The sequence below is a fragment of the Lineus longissimus genome, chromosome 17 (genome assembly GCF_910592395.1).
Source record: "Lineus longissimus chromosome 17, tnLinLong1.2, whole genome shotgun sequence".
NCBI classification, from domain to species: Eukaryota; Metazoa; Nemertea; class Pilidiophora; order Heteronemertea; family Lineidae; genus Lineus; species Lineus longissimus.
In genome coordinates, this window is record NC_088324.1 from 8,057,392 (window position 1) to 8,075,057 (window position 17,666).

The 17,666-nt window shown below is 43.8% G+C and overlaps 1 protein-coding gene across 12 annotated transcripts in view; it reads right to left on the minus strand.

Annotated features, from left to right (window-relative positions):
- LOC135501931 (myomegalin-like) overlaps positions 1-17,666 on the minus strand; it is a 62,152-nt gene that overhangs the window by 1,991 nt on the left and 42,495 nt on the right. For 8 of the 12 annotated variants that reach the window (XM_064794378.1, XM_064794371.1, XM_064794372.1 and 5 more), the window contains 11 exons: positions 12,575-12,775; positions 11,195-12,303; positions 10,353-10,602; positions 9,629-9,750; positions 8,798-9,004; positions 8,131-8,226; positions 6,849-7,391; positions 6,457-6,636; positions 5,747-5,919; positions 1,336-1,494; positions 433-571 (listed from right to left, as the gene is read on the minus strand). In XM_064794378.1, coding sequence (XP_064650448.1) covers positions 433-571; positions 1,336-1,494; positions 5,747-5,919; positions 6,457-6,636; positions 6,849-7,391; positions 8,131-8,226; positions 8,798-9,004; positions 9,629-9,750; positions 10,353-10,602; positions 11,195-12,303; positions 12,575-12,775 — 3,179 coding nt within the window. The other 4 variants (XM_064794379.1, XM_064794382.1, XM_064794381.1 and 1 more) reach the window with 4 other exon arrangements.

Genomic DNA, 17,666 nt, shown 5'->3' on the forward strand with positions numbered 1-17,666 from the left:
ATCCGCCCCCGTTTGTACTGAAACTGGCGCCTTAGCTGCAGCAAGCAAAGGAAACTATCTAAGCTGGCAGCAACATTTGATGGCCGCTTCCCCTGGCCCCAGTCCGAACCCAAGGTCAGAGTCATGTGGCTCCTTGCAGCTTGGCCTACGCCATGGTAAGCAAAAGAAAACAACCAAGTTTGCAGTAGCTTGTGATGGCCTCTTCCCCTGGCCTCTGCCCAAGTCGGAGTCATGAGGTTCCTTGTACCCGATGCCTTTGCCAGGGCAAGCCAAAGACGTCACCCAAGTGGAAGGCAGCTAGAGATGGCCGCTTCTACTAAGCCCAGGCCAAAGCCAACGTTGAGGTCATAGGCCAATAACCGCAATAAGTGGCTCACGTCCTATCAACCACAGCTGAGGTTACCAAACCATGACTGACCGCCCACAACTTACGTGATCTATAAATAGCCTCCTCCATATTCTCTTTCTTTCGATTTGTCGCCTGCAATCGCTTCTGTGCGGCTTTCATCATCTTCATGGCAGCAGTATATTGTCCTTCGAGATTGTTCAGTTTGTCCCTGAGAAGCTGATTCTGAAAGTAAGATGAAGGAAGACATTACAGTAGGCAACTAGTCATGAGGACAGGGGCTGTGGTCCAGGGTTTAGGATAGACCCCCGCCCCCAGTGTACAGTCCTAACGCTCTGGCATCCACCCCTCTTCCCCTCTCAGTGCGTACTTCACGGATTGCCCAAGAGACAGAGCAGACAAAAGACCCTATCCAAGCCGAGAGAAATTCTGATCAAGATCTCTCAATTGGAAAACACTCATTTACTAGATCATGTCGCAAACTGACATTTCTTATTGCAGCAGCGATTTTTATCACATGTGATCAAGATATAGCAGTTGCCTGCAACAAACCCCAGTCACTTCTCTACAGTGTGATAATCAAACTTGTTCGACTTTATCACATGGTGCTGCAACGAGCAGTTCTGCTCACACTAGTGGATTCATTCTGCAATAAAAACTTTAACACCTTCAGCGCCGAACCACGTAGAACTAAGTGGCCCAAATCCCTCCTCCCCTTCGAGTTGGTTATCGGAGTCTCATGGACTTCATGAAAGAACAACGCCATCGCCATCTCCAGGGCAAGGCAGGAACTGAAGACAAGAAAAGGTCTTTTCAGTTCCTCCCTTGCCCTGAAGATGGCGATGGCGTAGTTCTTTCATGAAGTCCATGAGACTCCGATATGACAAGCTCAAAGAGGGAGGATTTGGGCCATGTTGATCTGCGTGGTTCGGCGCTGAAGGTGTTAAAGGGTAAACAAATGCCGCCTGGTGGCCGGTAACAGTACCAACCTCCTCCATTGCCCTGACGTCCACGTACTCCCCGTTGTGATTCTTGGGCGGCAGCTGTGACGTCCAGAAGGCACGGATCACGCGATGTTGCTCTTTCAGACAGATGTTTAAATTCTCCACCGCAGACGATAGTTCCTTCAGGGTGAGGTACTCAAGATTCTGAAAGAATTAGAGAGAATCTATTGAAGATATACATCATTTGTTAAATATTTGAAATTTGTGTTTGAATTTGACAAGTCTTTTTGGGTCAGGTACTCAAGATTCTGAAGGAAATGGAGAGAATCTATTAACACCTTCAGCGCCGAACCACGTAGATCTACGTGGCCCAAATCCCCCCCTCGTTGAACTGGTTATGTCAGTCTCGTATACTTCATGACAGAACTACGCCATCGCCATCTTCAGGGCAAGCAACGAACTGAAAAGACCAAACGGTCTTTTCATGGTATTTTCAGTTCCTACCTTGCCCTGAAGATGGCGATGGCGTAGTTCTATCATGAAGTCCATGAGACTCCGATAACCAGCTCAAGGGGGGGCCACGTTGTTCGGCGCTGAAGGTGTTAAAGGACTATGCCGTTTGTTAAATATTTGAAGTTTGTAATTGAATTTGAAAATTTTGTGTAAATACGTACTGAGAGCACAACAACATATAGAACACTGAACTACAGGGTGGCCTAGAAAACTTTCCTCTCACACAATGGATACACGATATAATTCTCTTGTGCAAGGGAAAGTTTTCTGGGTCACCCTGTGGAGGAGGAAAACAAACGGTTTTTTCAAAAGATAGAGAGAGGTAACACTGCATCTTCAGGAATAACAATAATAAATCTTACACAAAAAAATCTGACAAAAATATACTGAAAGAGATCAAGTGCTTTAAACTAAGGTCTTAGCATCGGAATATCCTAACGCTCTCAAGCCCTGATGACATGCAGGAATGATCTTTGTCGATATGCCAATGTTTTTTTACAGAAGGGAAAAGATGTGCGAGCAGGAACAGTCAAGGGAATTCTTCTTTTATAAACATGGGGGTGACCCATTGAAAAAAGCATCAAATAATACGCATTTAGTACTTACAGCAGAACCTCTCTATTAAGGACACCCTCAGGACTGACAAGTACTGTCCTTATAGAGAGGTGTCGTGAGTAGGCGACAACCAATTCTGATCCAAAACCAGTGTCCTCAATAGAGAGGGTGTTCGTAATAGAGAGGTGTCTGCTAAGGGAGGTTCCACTGTATTAAACAGTCAACAATAAACGGCTAAAGGGAAAGCTGTCTCAATCATGCATGATGTATTTCCTACAAGTAAGTTAGCTTGGAATCTATACATCGGAACGATTAACTTTCAGGTAACAAATGAAGCTTCAAATACTACACATGCAGGAGATTTTTCAGGGTAAGAACATTTCAGAGATCATGCACGATGCCTCCCACATGCTGATAGCGAAATATAACGCTGCCAAGTACAATTGATTTGTACATTTGGGAATTCCACACAGGCTTGAGGGGGGGAAGGGGGTACCCAACCCCACACTCCAGGAGTATTACTCCCCCAAGGCAGGATGAGCGATTTTACTTGCCGTTAGAGTGAGGTGACAATTAGGTTTAATATTGGCCTCGTGACTCTGTCTTTAGCCAGAGGTATAGAGTTGACAAAGGCTACTCATGTTTCTCACTTGGTGTGGCCTTTTGGTCGCCTTGGCATAGACACCAGATACCTCGGTTTTAAGTCTCTTCCAAAGGACTGTTAAAGCCAGGAATTTAATTCCTTGAAAACCACGCCGGTCATCCAGGCCCTATTGCGTGGTAGCAAGCAGTTTTCAACACTATGAGGCTTCTTGGCAAACCAACTGATCCTTAAAAACTCCTACTCTCACTTGGAGCCATTTTAAGACGATTTACAAATTTCGATAGAGGTTTGCAATCAAAAGTTTGAATTTTACTGATAAAATATTAATCGACAAAAATAATTAACACGGGAAAATGAAGGATTTGGGCAAAAGACGTGCAAACATCGATCACTTAGCCGTCATGCAGAGGGCGTCACCATACCGTACCTTGAAACGCTGTGAAAACAATGAACAGAACACTATTACTCTCTTAGACAACATCGACATGCAATCGTGTAAAATGTTCAAACTACGCCCAATTTTTTTAATAAATAATCAATCAATCAATCAATAAGTGAATTCGTCTTGCATCAAAATTATAAGAATTACTCAAGGACTCTTACTCTAAGGCGCATTGAAAAGACCGTTTGAAAAAGAGGGTGGGCAAACTCTGCTCTCCTAATGAGAGGATGGGCAAACTCTGCTCTCCTAATGAGAGGGTGGGCAAACTCTCTGCTCTCCCCTAATGAGAGGGTGGGCAAACTCTCTGCTCTCCTAAGGAGAGGGTGAGCAAACTCTGCTCTCCTAATGAGAGGGTGGGCAAACTCTGCTCTCCTAATGAGAGGGTGGGCAAACTCTGCTCTCCTAATGAGAGGGTGGACAAACTCTGCTCTCCTAATGAGAGGGTGGGCAAACTCTGCTCTCCTAATGAGAGGGTGGACAAACTCTGCTCTCCTAATGAGAGGGTGGGCAAACTCTGCTCTCCTAATGAGAGGGTGGGCAAACTCTGCTCTTCTAATGAGAGGGTGGGCAAACTCTGCTCTCCTAATGAGAGAGTGGGCAAACTCTTTGCTCTCCTAAAGAGAGGGTGGGCAAACTCTGCTCTCCTAATGAGAGGGTTGGCAAACTCTCTGCTCTCCTAATGAGAGGGGTGGGCAAACTCTGCTCTCCTAATGAGAGGGTGGGCAAACTCTGCTCTCCTAATGAGAGGGTAGGCAAACTCTGCTCTCCTAATGAGAGGGTTGGCAAACTCTGCTCTCCTAATGAGAGGGTGGGCAAACTCTGCTCTCCTAATGAGAGGGTGGGCAAACTCTGCTCTCCTAATGAGAGGGTGGGCAAACTCTGCTCTCCTAATGAGAGGGTGGGCAAACTCTGCTCTCCTAATGAGAGGGTGGACAAACTCTGCTCTCCTAATGAGAGGGTGGGCAAACTCTGCTCACCTAATGAGAGGGTGGGCAAACTCTGCTCTCCTAATGAGAGGGTGGGCAAACTCTGCTCTCCTAATGAGAGGGTGGGCAAACTCTCTGCTCTCCTAATGAGAGGGTGGGCAAACTCTGCTCTCCTAATGAGAGGGTGGGCAAACTCTCTGCTCTCCTAATGAGAGGGTGGGCAAACTCTGCTCTCCAAATGAGAGGGTGGGCAAACTCTGCTCTCCTAATGAGAGGGTGGGCAAACTCTGCTCTCCTAATGAGAGAGTGGGCAAACTCTTTGCTCTCCTAATGAGAGGGTGGGCAAACTCTGCTCTCCTAATGAGAGGGTTGGCAAACTCTCTGCTCTCCTAATGAGAGGGGTGGGCAAACTCTGCTCTCCTAATGAGAGGGTGGGCGAACTCTGCTCTCCTAATGAGAGGGTGGGCAAACTCTGCTCTCCTAATGAGAGGGTGGGCAAACTCTGCTCTCCTAATGAGAGGGTGGGCAAACTCTCTGCTCTCCCAACAAGAGGCAGAACTTTGTTCAAGAGATCTGGAGCTGATTTATAGAAAGACCGGTCCCCGTAGAATAAATAATTTGTCCAATCAACAATCGTTTTACGACACTGAAATCAAGTGCAGTGAATATTGTGACTGATTCTTCACATCGGAACAAAAAATATCTGCGGCATGCTTCATGCGAGGTCTACCCAATTAACAACATTTAAAACAACACGAGGTCCCATTTCTTGAGATAACGTGATTCTGAGTGGTGCGAATTAATTTAGACAATAGTTTTCATTCATTCACTTACAGAATTAAAAGTGTCATCATCTGGCTGAATTCAACATAAGAACGAACGAATCTTAGTTGGAAATAAACCGTTCTCAAATATTTTTGAGCGCATATCGCTTTGGTGGATAGTGAATTTGTTCCAGTTAGACAATATACATTTATCAGATTTGTGAAAATGATAGACCATGAATGTTTGAAGCCAAGTACACAATATATGTCATGGGCCCGGTTTCTCAAAGAATCTTAAGTGTTTGTCTTAAGTAATAATATTTTGACTAAGCCAAGTCAAAAACTTAAGTACGAATCTCAAAGCATCTTGTGTCCTTCATTCCGACTTAAGTACGGTAGCTACCGTGCTTAAGTTTTTGGGGTACTTAAGTTGGCTAGGCGAGTTAAGATTCTTTGTGAATCAACTTAAGACAAAACTTAAGAAATTCTCATACTTAAGTCACCAAAACAGACTTAAGATTCTTTGTGAAACCGGGCCATGGTCTTTAAACTCAGCGAGGTCAACATGATATCTTTATCCAATTACTGGATAATGAACATGACGAAGGCAATTTTTCACACCCCACTCCTTACTACCTGCCCAGATTCTCACCTGCATCGGGTTGACCCCCTTAAATATCTTCATCCTCTCCTGTAACCTGGCCTCCATCCCCCGGATGATGATGGTACTCTCCCCTATCTCTTTCTTCATCAACTCGTAGTCGTCCAGCCTCCCGATGGCAAACAAGTAACGGAGATCAGAGCACACACGCAATCTGGACACTTCTGAAATCCGACAAGTTTCAACAAATTAATTAGATCGTTAAGAATTAATTACCACTTTACAACTTCAACCATTACTGCTGTAAATCCAAATACAGTGGAAACTTCCTTAGCAGACACCTCTCTATCAAGGACACCCTCTCTATTAAGGACACTAGCTTTTGACCCAAATTGGTTGTTCAATTCAATTCGACCTCTCTAATCAGGACACCTCTTATAATTAAGGACAGCACTCGATTGTATCTACACAGCTAACCACCTCTGTAGGATAGAGCCAAAAGATGTCACCAACATATCAAGTTTGAAGTCTCGCGCACAAAATTACTCTAAAGGTGAAGGCCATAACTGGTGCCAACATCAACCTGCAGCGGAATGCATCTATACAGCTAACCAGGGTCTGTAGGATACAGCGAAAGATGTCACCAACATATCAAGTTTGAAGGCTCGAGCACAAAATTACTCTCAAGCTAAAGCCATAACTGGTGCCAACGATAACCTGCAGTGCTATGCATCAACACAGCTAACACTAAAACCACCTACCAGTTAATGGAATGTTTGACATATGACTGGCACCTAGTTCGGCCAATGACGACACCGACGTTATGGTACTCTCTTTGTCGTCCTGGAATGTATTCCGGCGTGGCGATTGTGCGGCGAGGCGGGACGGATGGAAGTTCTCTTTGCCGAGATCAGCAGTTGTAAGTGGTCTGTCCGTGTTATCTGGAGATTTAAAGATACAGGTTACCTAACTGCTTTTTTGGTCCTCGAGATATTCAAATATCTGACGCAAACTGCCAAAACGGGACAAGGCGACCTTTTCAGTATTTGTCACCATTTTGACCCATCAGCTGAGGGGAAAACCTTGTTAGGAATTAAGAAAATCTGTTAGAAGTGTCAGATAAAAATATACTGTTACTTATGAAAACAACTACCTCTACATCCTTTCAGATCTATCCCAGAATCAATCCCAGGATTCAACTGGGTGCCGTAGTGATCGCCGTTCAAACGAATCTGACTCCGATCGCAGCTGTCTAAAAATAGATTCAGATGCTCCGTCGAATACGATTTAGGCCCTCCGTTTTTAAGAGAGTCCGGCGGCGGCATCGTGTCACGTTCTGAAAGTCGCCCCATGGCCGATTGCGACCGCACATGGCCGCCATTGTGTGTTTGAGTACCCAATCTTTCCGCGATATTTTCTTGCCCAACGACGGTTCGCCGTGGACTCGGCGGGCGTCCTGTAACAGACTGCTGTGGACTTGTCGGGCGACCGGCCCGATGTGGAGTTGTCGGACGACCGGCACGCTGCGGACTTGGAGGGCGATTTCTACAACCTGATGGACTCTGCGCCCTAGAAGCGCCATCTTTCGTTGTCGATTCTTGGAATAATTGTCGGTTGACGAAGCGTTCGTTTTCTGGGCGCATGTCTGATGTTAGAACGTCACTCCAGGGGGTGTTACTAGGTTGGTAGTGATATTCTAGATGTTAGAATGAAACGTTACGATTTAGAAATTGTTAGATCAGAACACATTATGTTAGAATATTAGAAGTGAGATTAAGAGAATTATGCGATAACCATAGAATATTACAGTTGTTATAGCCGAAAAGGGGTAAATATTAAAAAGAATCCAAGTTAGCTCTTTAACTTTTGATAGGTTCAAAAATTGACTGCTAAATCCAAAACATTGATATTGATATCAGATAGGCCAGGAAAGAACTGACACAGAACACATTATGTTAGAATATTGGAAGTGAGATGAAGAGAATTATGCGATAACAGTAGAATATTACAGTTGTTATAGCCGAAAAGGGGTAAATATTAGAAAGAATCCAAGTTAGCTCTTTAACTTTTGATAGGTTCAAAAATTGACTGCTAAATCCAAAACATTGATATTGATATCAGATAGGCCAGGAAAGAACTGACGTCAGAGGCAACGCAACCTGAGATACAGAAGAACCTTCCTATTGAGGGCATCCATGGGACTGACAAGTGCTGTCCTTGACAGTGGGGCGTCTGCTAAAAGAGTCTTCTTTGTAATTCCATATTGCCTTGACGCCATCTTACACTGAGTTCTGTTCTGATAGAAATAGCCTCTCTCCACGCACTGGTACAGCAGATTATGTCATTCTAACGCAATTTTACCCAACACCTCAATGGCGACTAGCACTGAAAGGGTTAAGGATGAGTTTTCTCGAAACCGAAAAAAGGAAAGTTACCTTTATCTCCGAGCGTGTTGAAACTGGATCCGTCGTGCGTTGGCAGGTTCTTGGTGGCCTGGGGTGACTCATGCAGGTTCACTCGATCCAGCTGGTCTGTAACGAAAACAAAAGGATATTCTAAAGAAATTGAATCACAACTATTCATCCCATATTGGCATATATCCTGGGACCCTAAAATATTATCATCATCGCCCTATTGTGTGGTAGCCAGCGGGGTTAACCTCCAGGCTACGAAGCTCCTCTATCATTTTGGCCACCTGTGATTTTCATGGTTATATCATTCATTAATTTATGCATTGAGATCAGGGATCACAGATCATCCCTATTTGGTAGCACATGCGATCTCAAACTTCCCTGCGCGACCAAAAAATCAATTTCTTTAAACTTTAAACATATCAGGATTGTGAAAACATTGAGGTCTCACTTCAAACCACTTCTGAGACAACCGCTTGATTACCGGTAGTAATTTCTTCCCATTCTCTTTACTCTTTTGTCATAAGACTTGCGGCATACAAGGTTTGTGAAAAAAAGGTGCTTGGGCCTGACCAATTCATGATGCAAATTCCATTTCGTCTGGACACGACCACAAACATTGGTACGATAGACTTCTTTCCACAAGTGACGGCCGAAAGAAGTTTTAAAGACACCAAAACCTCACACCTACCCCGGACCGGCTTCTGTCCGTCGTTTACAACCGGCTGCAGAAGACTCCTCAAACTTGCGGATAGATTCTGACCTTCACCTTTGGCCAGTTGCTCCAGCCTCTTTCTGAGCGCATTATTGGTGTTAATACTCCGCTCGAGCTGGACGCGTAGCCGACCAATCTCGTTCAAAAGGTCGCCGATCTCGAAACCGAAATTTTCGAAACGTTCTGTTAGGGGTTAGAGAGGAAAAGAAGCCCATTGGTTAGAATGAATGCGCATCTATTTAATTAGATTTGTGAGGTTTTTTTTCCACGAAATTGTTTTTTTAGAGCTGATTTTTTAGAGTGATTTCTAATAGATGAACAGCGCTTCAATTAAACAATGAATTAGACGCACACTTCTTTAGACTGTGACATGGTTAATAATGGATGACTATTTTTTCTTGATAGTTTCTTGTGACGTCTAAATGTTAGACATGAAAGTGTTAATGGTTATGCCATAGCTTATAATAGCACCTGCTTCCTGTCAATATTAATATGAAAGATTTAAAAAGGAGATGCAGTAGAACCTCCCCTACACCTCCCGGACACCTCTCTATTAAGGACACTAGTTTTGGCCCCAATTTGGTCGTTTCCATTTAATTTTACCTCTCTAATCAGGAAACCTCTCTATCAAGGACAGCACTTGTCAGTCCCGAGGGTGTCCTTAATAGAGGTTCTACTGTAGTCTAAATAGCGTAATTTTCAGCACCCAAACTCAGCAAAAAAGAGAGTTAAATCAGCTACTTCTTCGATACCTCCTGTACCAGTTATTGAAAAAGACGGGTCACAAATGTTGGCAACTTTTCCTACCTGAGGAATTCTTCTCCGTCTTGGCGTTCTCCGAAAACTCCTTGAGCTGGGCTGCCTGATTCCTGAGGAGTTGTTCGTTACGCTTCACCTGGTCCCGCAGGTGCGTCACCTCCTCCTTCAATCTGGAGAGAAAGTCAGGGGGACAATGATTTTAAGTTTTTCTTCTTCTTCTTCAGCAATCGCTCGGCACTTGGAGGTGATTTTCTCCAGGGAGTATTCCTCCTCCAAGGCAGGAGGAGCGTTTATGTGTGACACTACGGTTATGCGCCAGTTGGGTTTATTGGCCTAGTGAATCCAACTTCGGCGAGAGGTAGAGTCCACGCAAGCTACTCATGTTTCTCACTTGGTGGGGTCTGTAACCTGCCCTGGCATAGACACCAGATACAAGGAACCTCGATTTTAACTCTTATTCGAAGGACTGTGAAGAGCTAGGAATTTTAATTCCTCGAAAAGCAATGCCAGTTCATCCAGGAATACAATCCTGGGGTCTCCCCGGGCCCTATTGCGTGGTAGCCAGCAGTGTTAACCACTAGGCTACGAAGCTCCCTAATTTAAAGTTTGAATATACCGACTATCTCGGTGAGAACCTGGTGGTGCGTTGCGTTGTAGCAAACATCATACTGCCTTAGACTGGCCTGTAGCAAAGTGGTAACATCCCGTTCTGCTAACTCTGCTAACTTTGTTACAATAGCAGAATTGAGCCAAACAATTCCGCCTTACTCACTTGTTATTCTCCTCGACTCGGCTCCTCGCCTCCGCCCCCTGGGAATCGCGACTCGTCTCAAACTCGCGCAGCTTCTGTTCCAGCGTGTCATTTGCCGCCTGCTTCTCCCGGATGATGCTATCCTGGCTGACGAGAATCTCCTTACTCTCCTGAAGGAAATGATCCTTTTCTTGCACCTCCTGGCACAACACGTCAAACTGACGCCGGACGTTGACGTAGTCTTTCTGGAGCGCGTCGAAGTCGGCCGCTTCTGGAGTAAATGAGAAAGAAGTATAGAAATGCAGGAAGTCCTGACACAATGCGTCGAATTGGAGCTGGACGTCTAAGTAGTCTTTCTGTAGGATGTAGAAGTCGGCGGTTTCTGGAGTAAATGCTAGAGAAGTATAGAAATACACAACGCGCTGTATGGAGTGGCACAATGTGTTGAAATTGTCTGAGATGGTAATGTCGTTTTTCTGGAGTAGATCAAAGTCTGCAGCTCCTGAAGAAAATTATATACTACATATTAAATTATAATACGAACATTTTAGTGGTAGATTTCTCTGAAGTTCGTCCTGGATTGATAAGTTGATAAGTTTGATAAGGTTCTTGTTAGATAAAATGTTTCATGGGTAAAAATTGGTAAGTTGATTTTGGATTAATACAAATATTTCCCTGGTAAATTTTTACGATTTGTAGTCATTTGAGGCATCTTATTTGTGTTGTGCGAAGGGACTTGATTGCTATTCCATGCCAAATTAGCTGGTCCCTTCTGTTCTTGATGGCTGAGTTTGATCTTTGAGGCCTCTTCTGATACATTTTTCTAGCCGTCCAAAACCGACAAGCGTAAAAAGTGTACTCACCCTGCCCATCCATCTGCGACAGCCTCTCCTCCAACTGCTGCCGCAACTGATCATACGTCTTAATCGACTCCTCCAGCCTCTCTCGGAGCAGACGGATCTCCTCCAGATGGTCCGAAAGAATCAAACCGTTCTCCCGGCCGGCGGGATCCTGGCTACGCGACGTATTCAAAGTTGCCGCAGTCCGAATACTCAAAGTATCATACAACTGTAACTCGTCCTTCAAAGTCTCGTTCAAAGCGTCTGCTGCATTCAATTTCGATTTCAACGAATCGACCTCTCGTTGCAGACAATCCGATTCCACAGACTGTGATCGGAACAGCGCACGCGATCGTGGACTCAAATCAGACACCCGAATAACGTTCGATTTTTGCGCGGAATAATTTCGCTCAGTTCTTTCCGTTTCGTTGTAAGTAGGACTACGAGGTTTTGCGGGAGATTTCCCACGTTGGTTAAACTTGGCAGTGACACCATGGCTACTGATGTTGAAATGACTTTCAAAGTCGTTGAGAGATAAATGAAGATCGGGGAAATCCGGTTCGTGTTCCGATACCGGTCGCTCGCCGTTACTTCTCGTTTCGTAGTTCAGGAACGGTCTATGCGCCGGCGATACGTGACGATGTTGACTCGACGTCGTACTGCCCTCCGACAGATAATCCATCGAATTGTTCAAGTGATTCCCATTCTGACTGCTCACCGTCCGATGACGGAGACGCTCCGTCGCGAACGAATCATCCGAACGCATCACCAAATCCTTCTTACCCTCCTGGGCAGCCGCGTCAGATCCTTCAATACTAAGCCGGTCCGTAATGGACGCCTGGGACGAGGATAGGAAGCTATCCAAGTCGTACTTATTCGCCCTCTGGTGGACCGGTTCGGACTCGCTCTCCAACCTGAGACGCTCGATCGTTGACTTTATTCCCTCGGCGCTGCCCTCTCTCTGTTTGATCTTTAAACGATGGCGGCTAGACTTGATGTCCTCCTCGTCGGAGCTGTAGATTACCTGACCGCCGGCCGGGCGGGGCAGGTGACGTGCCTTCTGCTGCATCTTGCTGAGTTTCTGCTTGAGTTGTGTGATCAGGTCGTCCTTCTCTTGGATCTGCTTGGCACATCTGAAGCAGACGCAGAAGTTTGTTTACAAATGATTTCTTGCGCTTTTAAACAAAATCGAAATCTGGATGACATGAAATCAGGCCATCAAGTCCAGGTTTTGTTTCAAAGAGACGTCTGCTGACAGTGTTTACAGGGTTCCCTCAAGATTTGAAGTTCTTGTGGACTTTGTTAGCTCTGATGGGAATAAATTTGGAACAAACGCCTCCGGAAAGATGGCAAAGGAAGTCACTTTGCTTTCTGACAATTTTTCAACAAAAGCTATTCACTTACTTATGTAACTCCTTCCTCGTCTCGTCCGCGGCGTCCTTATTCCTCTTGAGGTGTTCCTTCAGCCGGTTATAGGAGTCGAGGCGTTTCTGAAGATTTTTTTTCGTCTGATCATGTGACGTCTTGACGGCGCCTAGTTCCTTCCTCAGTGCGTCCGCCTCAGCTAACTTCTCTTCCGCATCAGACAGCCTCTTTTTGAGATCACTATAAAATAGAAATATTTAAAAGAATTTCAGTATTATGATATTCGTTTCTCCACGGATAGGATACTTGCTGATGGCACTTGGTCGTCCCGAAGTCTTAGTTTCCAGGAGATAGTGAGGAGAGGCTACTTTACAGTGCGAGTTAATGTTTCCGACTCTCAATCCAAAGGTTGTGGGTTTAAACCCCGGTCCAGTTGCATATTTGGTCATTCAGGCCAAAAGCCAGACTCTACATCCATCGGATTGGACAGGTCCCTTGGATTGCCATGGTCCCTTGAATCTGGTGTCCATGCCAGCGCAAATAAAGACCTCACACAGGCGGACAGCAGCCAGTAGTGGACTCCCATTCTCACTGGCCAACAGGCCAACACCTTCAACCCAATACACAACCAAAAGTTACGATTTTTTAAACATCTTGACATGACATCTCGTTGGAATGCTCTCGACGAGCACTTTCTCATGGAACCATTTCAAAAATATTCAAAACTCTTTCAAAATATCCCTCCCCAGACCACAAAGAGTCAATGAATACCTCTACCTGCAAAATCAACACGATTTCTTTACTATTGAAATAGCTCAGCTCCTAAAATCAATAAACGGCAATAGATGACGATATCTCGTTGAAATGAAAGCCACAATCAATCTAATACGAGGTAAATCATTTCACAAACGCCGCGACATGTCAAAAATCTTCTTAATCAACTTAGCTTTTGTGCGTTATCGGCAAGTAATGTAAACGTCATGTGATCCATCTATTAACGGGATGGCGACGTGTTTGACACAATAGTCGGCCCGCTGCGATAAGGTACTGTAGCGCGTCAGGATCCCAGTTAGGACGGTGCAGCCACTTTTGTTGATAATGGTCGAGATAACACAGAGCATTGGGAAACAGTTCTTACAACTGGTGCTCCAGAGCTTAGCTTTATGTGGCCCTGCTCCGATGGTGCTATGAAACACAAATGTTAATCCAAACTTTGTAAGATACGATGTGGAAGAGTTGAGGTAAAAAGACATCGAAAGTGTGACGGGCAATTGGTCAAACTGCCTCAGGGAACCACACCACAGAACAGAGATGGTCCGAACTGGCATAGCACTCAGATAAAAATTGGAAAATACTGAAAAATGCGTTAAAGTTACTCCTATTTGTTCATTGAAACATACCTCTATTTGTTCATTGAAACATACCTCTACTCCAACAGACTTGCATTTAACACTGATGGAGGGCGGTGTAACGAGAGTGCATTGCCCCCACATGCTCAAGTCCACATAAATCTTTCACGACGTTAACTATGCATAAGGAACACAAGCATAGAATTCCAATATGAATGTCACACAACTCTGTGCAAATAATCATCAATGATTAATTATCTGATAATTAGCAGTGTGTAAATGGCTGAACTATACACATACATCACCAGGTCAATAGACGATGTCCTGGGTAATAATTGGAGCATGGATTGCGCTACAGAGATTTAATTTGTGACAGTGTCATTGATGGTCCAATCCAAAGTGTCACCAAATTTATAAAATCCTCGAAAAAAAAAGGGGAATTATCAACATGAACACAAGGAAGAAAATTAAGAATCCTTGCAATTTGAGAATCCAATCTTTCCGTACCTCTACAACTGTCTAGAACCACTACTTTCTGACACGACCGGAGCCTGAGAATAAATGCAGACAACGTCAACAAACCATTGTTGATGGTCAACTCAATGCAACTACTGGAAGAGCCTGAATGGCTGTTAGAATCAGCGCCCACACCCCTCTGATATGAGTTCATTTCTGATTTTGTGGAAAAGTGACTCGTAGCCTGATTGAATACATTTAATTTTTCATCTTTTACTCAGAGTTAACCGTGGACACAAAATGCCTCGACTTCACCAATGGCAACGTTAAACATTCACCAGTGGGGGTGAGGCCGCAAGATACAAAAGCCCTAATGACCTCGTTGAGATTGAATGAGTCCTTAAGTGAAAGTTTCACAATGGGGGATTTAACCTTAATGGGACCTCGAACACTGCAGCCAGGGCACAATAGCACCTGTACTTTAAAGAATCAGTGGCCATTAAGGATGCTGATAATTCACCATTTTATTGTGCTGATCACTCAAAGTGGATAATCTAATTAAAAATGAAACGGCCAGGGGCCATTGTGCTCACCGTATACATCTTTTAGTAGGCAGGATCATGCTTAGTTTAGAGGTGAATATGGTGAACACGGTGAACACAATCAGGCATGAAGACTTTTTTTAGATGTGTATTGATGTCAAGTAATAAGACAGGGCAGTATATATAAGTTTATGATCCAACCAATAATTGTCTATGACATCAACAAGATCAATATCGTGTGATTGCTAAGAGTCCCTGCAATAAAAAATTCATTGAAAAAAAGTCATTAATAAGCGAGATATTGCACGTCCTACTTTTTCAGTTTTGACCCCCTGGTGGTAAAATCAAGAATCAGATCAGGCCAAAATTCGGTGTCAGAGATTATCTGATGTAGGGGGTTACATGTACCAACTTTCAAGTTAATAGCTTCAGCAGTTAAGAAACGTGCCATAGTTACACTCTAATGGCCAATTTACGCCATTTGACCTCTGTGACCTAGAAAAGGAGGTCAAATCCAAAAATCGTAGGACATGTGGTGTATCCTTGCTAGAAGTCCCTGCCATAAAAATTTTATCGAAAACAATTCACTCAAATAAGCAAGATATTGCACTTCTTCCTTTTTCCATTATGGCCCCCTGGTGGCCGAATAAAGAATCAGATCAGGCCAAAATTCGGCATCAAAGGTTATCTGATGTAGGGGGTTATTTGCACCAAGTTTCAAGTTCATAACTTTACTGGTTAAGAAACGTGCCATAGTTTACACTCTAACGGCCAATTTACGCCATATGACCTCTGTGACCTTGAAAAGTTAGTCAAATTGAAAACCCGTAAGACATGTGATGTATTCTTCCTAAGAGTACCTACCATAAAAATTTTATCGAAAACAAGTTACTTATAAGTGAGATATCACACTTTTTAGATATCCACTTTTGGCCCCCTGGTGGCAAAGTTGAGAATCAGATCAAACTGAAATTCAGCACCAGAGGCTATGTGATATAGGGGGTTATATGTACCAAGTTTCAAGTTCATAGCTTTAGTGGTTAAGAAACGTGCCATAGTTTACACTCTAACGGCCAATTTACGCCATATGACCTCTGTGACCTTGAAAAGTAGGTCAAATTGAAAACCCGTAAGGCATGTGATGTATTCTTCCTAAGAGTACCTACCATGAAAATTTTATCGAAAATAATTCACTTATAAGCGAGATATAACACTTTTTAGATTTCCACTTTTGGCCCCCTGGTGGCAAAGTTGAGAATCAGATCAAACTGAAATTCAGGACCAGAGGCTATGTGATATAGGGGGTTATATGTACTAAGATTCAAGTTCATAGCTTTAGTGGTTAAGAAACGTGCCATAGTTTACACTCTAACGGCCAATTTACGCCATATGACCTCTGTGAACTTGAAAAGTAGGTCAAATTAAAAACCCGTACGATATAAGATGTATATTTGCTATGAGTACCTACAACACAAGTTTCATCGAAAACAAGTCACTAATAAGCGAGATATCACACTTTTTATATATCGACATTTGGCCCCCTGGTGGCCAAGTTGAGAATCAGATCGGAACGAAATTCAGTGTCAGAGGTCACCTGACCTAGGGGGTGCTGTGTACAAAGTTTCAAGTTCATAGCCCTTGCGGTTAAGAAACGTGCCACTGTTTTTGAAATAGGATACGACGACGGACGACGGACGACGGACGACGGACACTGCGGTATTACATAGACTCCCCTACGGTGAGCCAAAAAGCGGTTTCCCTGGCCGGTTTCAGGTGACATTATCAGACCATTCATGATTTATTCATGAGCATTAATCACCAACAGTATAGTTCAACTCAGCACGACAAAGCCTGATCATTATTTCACGGTTTCCAGACATGAATTATTCATGAGGGATACAATCTGCTTGAAGGGGATAAATGTACTCATGACCTATGACTAGCATCACTCGAAGTTTACATGTATTGGTGAGTCTACATGGTCCACTATACAAGTATTGGTGAATTTACATGGTCCACTATACAAGTATTGGTGAATTTACATGGTCCTCTTTACGAGTATTGGTGAGTTTACATGGTCCACTATACGAGTATTGGTGAGTTTACATGGTCCTCTTTACGAGTATTGGTGAGTTTACATGGTCCACGATACAAGTATTGGTGAGTCTACATGGTCCACTATACGAGTATTGGTGAGTTTACATCGTCCACTATACGAGTATTGGTGAGTCTACATGATCAACTATACGAGTATTGGTGAGTCTACATGGTCCACTAGACGAGTATTGGTGAGTTTACATGGTCCACTATACGAGTATTGGTGAGTCTACATGGTCCACTATATGAGTATTGGGGAGTTTACATGTTCCACTATAACGAGCGGTGAATTTACAAGGTCAACTATACGAGTATTGGGGAGTTTACATGTTCCACTATAACGAGTGGTGAGTTTACATGTTCCACTATAACGAGTGGTGAATTTACATGGTCAACTATACGAGTATTGGTGAGTTTACATGGTCCACTATACAAGTATTGGTGAGTTTACATGGTCCACTATACGAGTATTGGTGAGTTTACATGGTCCACTATATGAGTATTGGTGAGTTTACATGGTCCACTATATGAGTATTGGTGAGTCTACATGGTCCACTATATGAGTATTGGTGAGTCTACATGGTCCACTATATGAGTATTGGTGAGTTTACATGGTCCACTATACGAGTATTGGTGAGTTTACATGGTCCACTATACGAGTATTGGTGAGTTTACATGGTCCACTAT